Source organism: Hippopotamus amphibius, chromosome 8 (genome assembly GCF_030028045.1).
Source record: "Hippopotamus amphibius kiboko isolate mHipAmp2 chromosome 8, mHipAmp2.hap2, whole genome shotgun sequence".
Lineage (NCBI taxonomy): Eukaryota > Metazoa > Chordata > Mammalia > Artiodactyla > Hippopotamidae > Hippopotamus > Hippopotamus amphibius.
Window position 1 is genome coordinate 2,842,626 of NC_080193.1, and position 9,390 is coordinate 2,852,015.

Consider the following 9,390-nt stretch of genomic DNA (forward strand, 5'->3'; position numbering starts at 1 on the left):
ACCCCTCACCGGAGCGGGTCTTCCAGTTACTCCCTGTGTGGAGCGGGGCAGTGTCTTCCCCTGGCCAAGTCCCCGGCTCACCAGGCTGAGCAGAAAGCTAGCTGTGAACGTCAGCTTTTTTATGAAGGTTATTTGAGGCCCTGGATGAAAAGTGCCAGCACCACGTTGCACCCAGCCACCCAGCACGGCTCCGTAATCAGGGGCATTCCTGATTATCTTTGCTGTGAATCTGGACCCCCTGCAGCTGATTGTCAAGGTGGTTGCCTGGGACTTAAACGCCTGTAGGGCACATTCCAGCTTAATCCTGTTTTAGGGACACGCTGCTGATAGGGACGGTAGAAGTCTGGAGAAAGCAGTCTCTGGGAAATTACCAAACTGGAGAATGCTACCTCGCCCACAGAATAGAATTGTCGCGGCGTCACAATGCAGGGGGTGGAGATGTTCCGTCGGTCTGTGTTCTGAAACCTCAACAGAACCAACGTGTGAGCCGGCCCACCAGGGGCATCACCCCAAAACCCTTCAGTGCCAAACAGAGCTTCACGCACGTCCCCTGAGGGAGGAGGTCAGTGTTCGCGTACCTGCACTTGATGCAGAGCGAGAGGAGAGCTGAATTGTGTGGGCCTAATGGTTATCTCCCATCAGAATCCCTGTAAATCAGAGAAGCCGCTTCACTTTACTTGTTTCCTGGGATTGAGGAAATGTCAAGTTACCCACATACACTTGGGAAGGGGCCTTTGAAGGTCATGGTGAGGGTTGCGGCCGCTGGACAGAGCCCGGGCCTGTGAAGGACTGGGATGTGGAAGCGGACGGCTGAGCCTCGGGGCAAGTCCTCTGGTTACAGCCGTTCACTGACACGAGAGCGTGTGCTTGGCCTGTGTTTACTTCCCTCCCTGCCTCCAAGAGCCCAGAGAGGCCATAGCCCTGACCCCTCAGTGGCTTTCAGGCTGAATCAGGCATGTCCCAGGTTCCACTGATGCGGGTACTGTTCCGTTCTCTCCCAGCCCACATTCCTGCAGTTAATCTTCTCAAGCCAGGTAGCAGATCCTGGCTTCCTGGGAGGAAACAGCCTGTGCGTCCGGGCAGGGAGGGAGGGAGGTTGGGTCTTGGGTTTGCCTTGGGTTTAAGGGATCCACCTGGTCCCCTCTTAGCCAGTCTGCTGGCAATTTCTCAAGCCCATCCTGACAGGTCTTTGAATTCCTCCAAACAAAACACGCTTTACCTCATCTTGGGTAATTTCATTGGCCTCATTACAAATGCTCAGCCCCTCCCTCTTCCCCGGCCAGCCCCTAGTTGTAATTTTGACCTGAGCTCCTTTGGGGAAGCCTCGACCTTCAGAGTGTGGAGGACACCATCCCTCAGTTTTACCTCTGCTTCCTCATGAATGGGCACACGTCTCGCCGTCTTAGGTATCGTGTAAGGGACTGTGTGACGCTCATGAGTTTTGTTTCTTTTTTGGGGGGCGACACCGCTGTCTGCAGGAAGCTGTCTCCGCTTGAACATCTGGGTAATTGTGATGTGGCCCCAACTCCCCCAGCAAGCCTACTTCCAGGTTGGTTTTCTTCTTGTACCTTTTGCCTCCACGAGTGGACATAGGATCCCGGCAGTTGTGTGTAACAAGGAAGCCCAGTCAGCGTTAGCTGGCTGGAGATCCAGTAACAAGGTTCCGCTTTCTACTGGAGATGGAACTTTCAGCTGGGAGCTGAAGACTGGCCAGGAAGGCCTATCACTGCTGCTCGGGAGCCAGAGGAGGGACTCGAGAGGCCTGAGCACATCGCACCCTGCACCACCCTGGCGTCTGTAGCCTCGGGCTCCGACCGCTGCCCAGCCAGGGTCTCCATGGGACAGGCTGTGCACGCCAAGCTCCTATAGAGAATTTTTCTTTGCTTTTCCTTAAACGTTTGAAGTAGCAGGCTTTGCTTTCGCTTCTACGTGCAGTTTTGCCTTAATCTCAGTTTGATTTCTGCTCTGGTTTAGGCTGCTCTTATAGACAGATACAATATTTCTTAACCAAATAGAACGTTTTTTAAATGAAAGACACCTAATTAGAATTTTGGATGACATTTTACATATTTAGTTTGTAACCAGTAATTGTAGTTCATATCATTTATGGGTTTGTGATTTTGCTAGTTTAAAGGGCTTTTTTGGTTTGTTTTAAAAACTAAAAGGTTTTTTGGTTTGGTTTTTGGTTTTGGTTTTGGTTTTTTTTCAGCCATGCCATGCAGCTTGTGGGATTTTAGTTCCCTGAGTAGGGATTGAACACCCAGGCCCTTGTCATTGAGCGTGCAGAGTCCTAACCACTGGACCACCAGGAAATTTCCCCAAAGTTGTTTTGTTTGTTTGTTTGTTTTAATTTCATGAGGGAAAAAAATGCCCTAGAATATTTTGAAGAGTGGAGGTTTTGTTCTGAACGTGAGCCCTTTGCCCCCCTGAACCGAATGTTAATAATGATATTCATGGAAGAGACAGGTGAAAGGTACGTCTTGGAGTTAGAGTTTATTTTCTTTATCTCTGACATCACGCTGTCAAGTACTGTCCTGCTGCTTTGTGGTCTCTCGTGTAAAGAGTTTTAAATACGTAACAGCACCCATTGTGTGAGTGCCCCTCCATCTTTCCCATCTGGGTTATTTGTTGGGATTTAGGAAGAGGTCACGTTGGGCTAAACTCTGTATTTTTGTTGTTTTCAGTCCTTGAGGGATCATCAGAAGCCTTTCTCTCAGGAGGGGTAGGGTCGGCTCTCAGGTTCCTAGGTTACCCACTGGCCTGCGGGGCTGGGATTAAATGCAGCAGCTGGTGGATACAGGATGGGGTGAGGGGTCACATCGTCTGCTCACTGGGACCTGGCAAGGTCTCGTCCTGGCACCAGCGGGGCAGAGCTGTGCCTTTGTGTCCAGAGGGGTGTCTCTGAGTTGGGTCCCCTGGAGGGTAGAGGGACGGCGGGGTCACTGTTTCTTGGCCCAAGAAGGACCCACAACCTGCTCTCTGGTGTCCGCACAGGACTCATTCCGGAGCAGATTCTTCAGGATGGGCATCCAGGCACCGCCCCGACTCCTGGAACTTGCCAGCCAGAGCCTGCTGAGGGACGAGGCCTTGGCCATCGCCGCCCTGGAGGAGCTGCCCACCGAGCTATTCCCGCCTCTGTTCACAGCGGCCTTTGCTGGGAGGCACAACCAGGCCTTGAAGGCGATGGTGCAGGCCTGGCCCTTCCCCTGCCTCCCTCTGGGGGCCCTGATGAAGGAGCACCAGCCTCACCAGGAGACCTTGGAAGCCGCACTGGACGGCCTGGACGGTCTGCTTGCTCAGGAGGTCCGCCCCAGGTGAGGGCGACCCGGCAGGCGGGTAGGGCCTGGGGGTCCAAGCAAGACGCAGCCAGGGTTGGGGAGGGTACAGGGCCACCCTGGGAACAGGCTTTCAGGTGTGCAGGGCTGATGAAGATGCAGAGGTGACAAAAGGCACGTGGGGACCAGGAGGGGCCCTGGCAGCCCGAGGAACAGCTAGCGTGCGGGGTGTAGCGTTCTCGCCTAGCGTGGTCCTCGTCCCCATCGGTCTCCGTACATCTCAGGGTGTCTTCCGTTGCCCCAGGCGGTGGAAGCTGCAGGTGCTGGATTTGCGCCAGAACGCCCACCAGGACTTCTGGACCGTGTGGTCTGGCGCCAAGGGTGGCCTGTACTCGCTGCTGGAGCCTGAGGCGCCCCAGCCCGTGAAGAAGAGGCGCCGGGTGGAAGGCGCGCGGGCGGGGCCGAAGCAGGCCTGGGCCCCCGTGGAGGTGCTCATGGACCTGTGCCTCAGGGGGGGCACCCCCGACGCATCCCTCAGCTCTCTCCTGAGGAAGGTCAGGCAGAGGGGGGGCGCCCTCCGCCTGTGCTGTCAGAAGCTGAAGGTCTTCGCCATGCCGATGCAGGACATCAGGAAGATCCTGAAGCTGGTGCAGCTGGACTCCGTGCAGGACCTGGAGGTGAACTGCGCCTGGAAGCTGGCCACGCTGGGCAGGTTTGCAGCGCACCTGGGCCGGATGGGCAGCCTGCAGCGCCTGCTGCTCTCCCACGTCCACATGGCGCCGCCTGCTGCCGCCGACAGGGAGGAGCACTGCGTCAGCCAGCTCACCACCCAGTTCCTCAGCCTGCACCACCTGCAGGAGCTCTACCTGGACTCCATCTCCTTCCTTGAGGGCCGTCTGGACCAGGTGCTCAGGTGAGGCGCGGCGCCATCTCTCTGCAGGCCAGAGCGGCCTCTCTCGTTTCGCTACCCTTGGCGCGTCAGCCTGCTCTGTGCCCGCCGTGGACAGTGCCAAGGTGCACGGGCCACTCGGAGGTCCCTGCCATGCTGCCGCTCTGTCCCCTGGCTTACGGTCACGTCCCCTCCCGGGTCAGGGTCAGAGGCCTGGCCTTGGTTAGGTGCTGTCAAAGGGGGCCTCTTGCTGGAAATCTGCTTCATGGTGGCTTCAGGCCAGGTGAGCCTGGCTTTGGAAATTCTTTCTGAGAGAGTGATGTCTAAGCTGAGATGATGGAAAATGACTAAGCGAGGAGGACACGGACCAGGGGAAAGCCCGCCCGATCTGAGGTTTCAAATCGGAAGCTCCACGCTGAGCAGTGTGTCCGTGTGAGCCTCGCCCTCCCACCTGCCCCACATTCCTGTCTGTCGCGGGCTGCTTTAGGTTCCAGGTGAGGTTTGGGGCGGGAAATGGCTGATTCTGGAGATGACAGGGAGGGAGCAGGAGAGAAGAATGGTGGGGTCCACCAGGACACGAAGCAGTCACTGCTCCTACATAGTCCAGAGGAGAGAAACAGAGTCTAGAGAGTATCATTATTGAGATGGCTCCAACGTCTTGAGTCCAAATTAGAATTACTGCTTGTCTCTAAGGCTTTTGATTATGTAGGAGTTCTTTAGTAACAAGTGACCTCTTCTCGGAATTTGTTCTTCATTCTGGAAATAGAAGCGCCGCTCTGCCTGGAGCGCAGTGATGAAAGGTGAGAGAATGCAGCCCCGGATGTTTGTCTGAATGAGTTGGATTGACGTCCTTTCTGGCAACTGCAAACTCAGAGCCTTAGGAGTACATGTGTTCATTGAGCAACAACAACAACAAAAAGAACTGTGGAACATGAGGGATGGTTTGTGGCTGATACAGTGACCAGAGTTCGTCCCTGCCGGCTGCACCCGCTGCACCCGCTGCACCTTGCCCAGCTTAGCCCTTTAAGCACAGATCCCAGTAGCTTCGCTGGGAACAGAGAAGCAGGTGACCGGGTCCAGGAGGTGGCAGGAAGGAAGCCTGAGATGAGAGCACTTCTGGTTGTGTCTCCCATTACTACTGTCTGCTGATTCTCCTGTCACTTGGGATACGGGGTCAGGCTCCCTGGTGGGCACCTGCCATCGTTACCTTACCAGTGCTCACGACACCTGGCAGGGGAACGTCGTGCCCTGCTTGACGGGTGAGGACAGAGAGCGTGTGCGGTTTCCTTCCCTTGTCCCCGTCACACAGCAGATAAGGGATGGGGAAGGGACCCATCTCAACCTTGGGCTGACCTGATGCTTCTTTGAGCACGCGGCATCCTCTGGGAGACTGTGAGTCCTGGAGAAATGGACCTCTCTTCCCCACATCCCTCCGCCCACCCTCTCTGTCCCCCGGGACTGACTGCCCTGTCTCTCCCCAGGTGCCTGAAGACCCCCCTGGAGACCCTGTCGATCACCAACTGCCTGGTTTTGGAGTCAGACCTTATGCACCTGTCGCAGTGCCCAAGCGTCAGCCAGCTGAAGGACCTGGGCCTCAGTGGGGTCAACCTGACCAGCATGAGCTCCAGGCCCCTCCGGGTCCTGATCGAGAGGGTCTCGGCCACCCTCCAGGACCTGGACCTGGACGAGTGCGGCATCATGGACTCCGAGTTCAGCGCCCTGCTGCCCGCCCTGAGCCGCTGCTCCCAGCTCACCACCTTCAGCTTCTGTGGCAACCCCATCTCCATGGCTGTGCTGGAGAGCCTGCTGCACCACACCAGGGGGCTGAGCAAGCTGAGCCACGTGCTGTACCCCGCGCCCCTGGAGAGCTACGAGGACTTGCGCGGCACCCTGCACCTGGGCCGCCTGGCGCAGCTGCACGCCCGGCTCCGGCAGCTGCTGCGCGAGTCGGGGCGGCCCAGCATGGTCTGGTTCAGCGCCAACCCCTGTCCGCACTGCGGCGACAGGACCTTCTACGACCCGGAGCCCATCCTGTGCCCCTGTTACATGTCCGCCTAGCCCAGTGCACGAGCTGCAGGCTCTGTCCAGGGCACTTGGACACTGCCACCCAGATCTCAGCACAGCTCGAAGGAGCACAAGCCAGTTTCAGACAATTGTTCAGTGCTAGCGGGAAAAGGAAAAGTAATTCAGAGCAGGCGGGGGTGGGGGGGTGACTCGGGGGGAGCCGGGGATCTTTGGGGAGATGCGTCCTATAGAGTTAGAAACGTGCATCTGAATTTCTAGAGCGGAATTCGGGCTTGGGAGGTAGATGGGGGCATTATACCTGTGTGGATGCTTATAAAGAAATGGTCAGAAATAAAGAGAACGTCACTGTCAATCATCTGGTGTCCTCTATGATTTGTGACCCTGATTCTCCTGTTTAAACCTCAAAAGTCTCATGTTAGTGATTAAATAAGAAATCAGTGAGCACGTGTGAGGCCCAGACACTAGGCTGGGTGAGGTTTGGTTCAGCCCCGGGGGTTCACAGCACCATTTCTCACACCCTCCCTTTGGTCTTGTTTCCGGGGCATCTGTTTCGTCCTCACTTATTTCTGTGGCTGTTCACTCTGCTGTTGCACACGAGGTGCATTCTCAGGGCCCAGAATGCAGTACAGTGTCCAATAGTGAGCACCGCTGGAGGGGACGTTCTTCCAAGGGACCCTCGCTGCTAACTCCGCCCAGGCCCTGGACTCAGCACCCTCCCCAGTAGATCCGGCAGATCCAGAGCCTCCACCCCTGGCGCTGGGTGGTGCCAGGATAGGGCTTCACTGTGCCAAGTCAGGCCCCGAGTCCCGGGGCTGGAGTCCACCTGCAGACCGTCCGGAGCCTCTGGGGCTCACCAGCCCTCACCCACCTTCCCACTGCGCCCAGTCCCTTCTTGAACTCCACTAGTTGTATCCTGTAAAAACATCTAAATTCCTGCTAGCAAAATACTGGTAAGTTCATGTAGGCAAATATCACGTCTTTACTATTCATTTCCCACGTTGAAAACAGTTCATCGTTTTGTGCAGGGTCGGTCATACCTGGGTGAGAATGCCCTTCTCCCCAGAAGACCCCCCTTCCTCCTTGTCAAGGAGCAGGTTAGCCAGCTCTGAGCCAGTGAAATGCCCTGGGTTCTGGGTCCCAAGAGTGAACAAACCCACGCCAGGTCCTGGGAGCACTTGGGTGAATGTCACACTTGGGTTGGGGGTGTGGTGGGACCCCCCCCGTAGGACAGCCCATCCAACTGAAAGGGACATGTGCAGTGGGGTCCGCTCCGTGGCCTGGGGCTGCCTTATCTCCCTCACTGCGTGGGTTCTCATGCACCACCTGGGGAGAAGGCCGGGCACCAAGGCTGGAGCAGGGCTGGTCTGCACGAACACTGAGCGTGAGCCCACCTCCGCCACCTCTCCGGTGTGGCCGGGCATCAGCAACCTCCATCCTGCCACACAGCCACTGAAGGGATGGCCCTTCTCCATCCTCCGCCCAGAGCAGGCAGCCTCTTTTCTTCTGCCTTCCCCTTCCAGCCCCCTACCCTATGCCCCGTAAGAAAGAACGAGAAATGTGCCCCTCGGCTTGCGGACCCGCTTCGCCATTTCCAAAAGAAGAGAAAATGCAGAAATCTGTGTGAGTGGTGGTGAGCTGGGGAAAGGGGATCAGGGAAAGATGTCTCTTATTTTTCCCCAGCGTGTACCCAGTCTCAGCATCCCCAACATAGAACTAAGTTACAGGAGAGCATATTTTCCAGAGTGGGAACTGGCACCTCTGGGATTTGAGGGAAAGGGTACAGGACCAGCAGGTTCTCTGACAGGAAGAACAGAGGCAGAGATCGTGTGATCTCAGCGCTAGATTCCTCAACCGCAAAACAGAGATAATAACACTCGTCTCATGACATGAGATGCCCCACGGGGCTGACCTGTGGGAGGCACTTGCCCCGGTCGTGGATGGTCCGGTACAGGACAGTGGTGATTGTTAGCAGGTGCAAGTAAAGGAAGAAAAACAAAAGTGAACGCTGCCTTTTGCTTCTCAAGCAAGGTGCCCTTCAGTCAGGGCTTTATTTGGCCAGGAGACCACACTTGAGAAAGAAATCTTACAGGAATCTTTGTTCAGAATTCAGATTGTGCTATCAAAACGTTCAGAGGCATATCCTATGAATGCACTGAGGTTTTGAAAATCAAGTTTGGCCTCAGAGGGACCTCATCCATAAGGATGGGGCGTGGGGAGGTGGTGACTGCTGGAGTCCCAGGCGCTGTGTGGATGGAGGCCCTGTGGGAGGAGAGTGGGGTCTCAGCTATTGGGATGCAGGCAGAAAGAGTACAGTGCACACAGTGGGAGGCTTGAAAGTAACCATTCTCGCTGGGAGTAGCCCCAGCCGCACCATAGGATGTGAGAGGGGTGAAGCTGAGTAGAAAACAGCCAGAGAGCAATCTAACACAGGGAACTAGCCACGGGCAGAAATGAGACCAAAAGAAGGCCTCACGTGGGAATTCCCTGGCGGTGTAGTAGCTAGGACTCAGTGCTTTCCCACCGTGGCCAGGTTCCATCCTTGGTCAGGGGGTAACTAAGATCCTGAAAACCATGTGGCAGAAAAAAAAAGAAGGAAAGCCCTGACAAAACATTCTCTAACATAGGTCATACCACTGCTTTCTTAAGTCAGTCTCCCAAGGCAATAGGAATAAATGAACAAATGGGACCTAATCAAACTTACGAGGTTTTGCAGAGCAAAGGAAACCATAAATGAAACAAAAAGACAACCTACAGACTAGGAGAAAATGTTTGCAAGTGATGTAACAGACAGGGGACTGTTTTTGCAAAATATACAATTCAATAACAAAAAACAACCCAATCAAAAAATGAGTAGAAGACCTAAACAAACATTTCTCCAAAGAAGACACACAAATGGCCAATAGGCCCGTGAAAAGATGCTCCACATAGCTAATTATTAGAGAAATGCCAATCAAAACCACGAGGTACCACCTCACACCAGTCAGAATGGCCATCATTAAAGAGTCTACAAATAATAAACGCTGGAGAGGGTGTGGAGAAAAGGGAACCCTCTTACACTGTTGGTAGGAATGTAAATTGGTGCAGCCACTATGGAGAACAGTATGGAGTTTCCTCAAGAAACCAAAAATAGACTTGCCATGTGATCCAGCAATCCCACTGCTGGGCTATACCCAGACAAAACAATCATTTGAAAAGATACAT

General features: G+C 55.0%; 1 protein-coding gene across 1 annotated transcript; it reads left to right on the forward strand.

Annotated features, from left to right (window-relative positions):
* Positions 1 to 1,513: 1,513 nt before the first annotated feature.
* Positions 1,514 to 6,222, forward strand: PRAME (PRAME nuclear receptor transcriptional regulator). The gene is made up of 4 exons (XM_057746797.1): positions 1,514 to 1,549; positions 2,995 to 3,314; positions 3,580 to 4,188; positions 5,646 to 6,222. Exons 1-4 carry the CDS (start codon positions 1,514 to 1,516, stop codon positions 6,220 to 6,222), a joined length of 1,542 nt encoding a protein of 513 aa, XP_057602780.1.
* Positions 6,223 to 9,390: the final 3,168 nt, after the last annotated feature.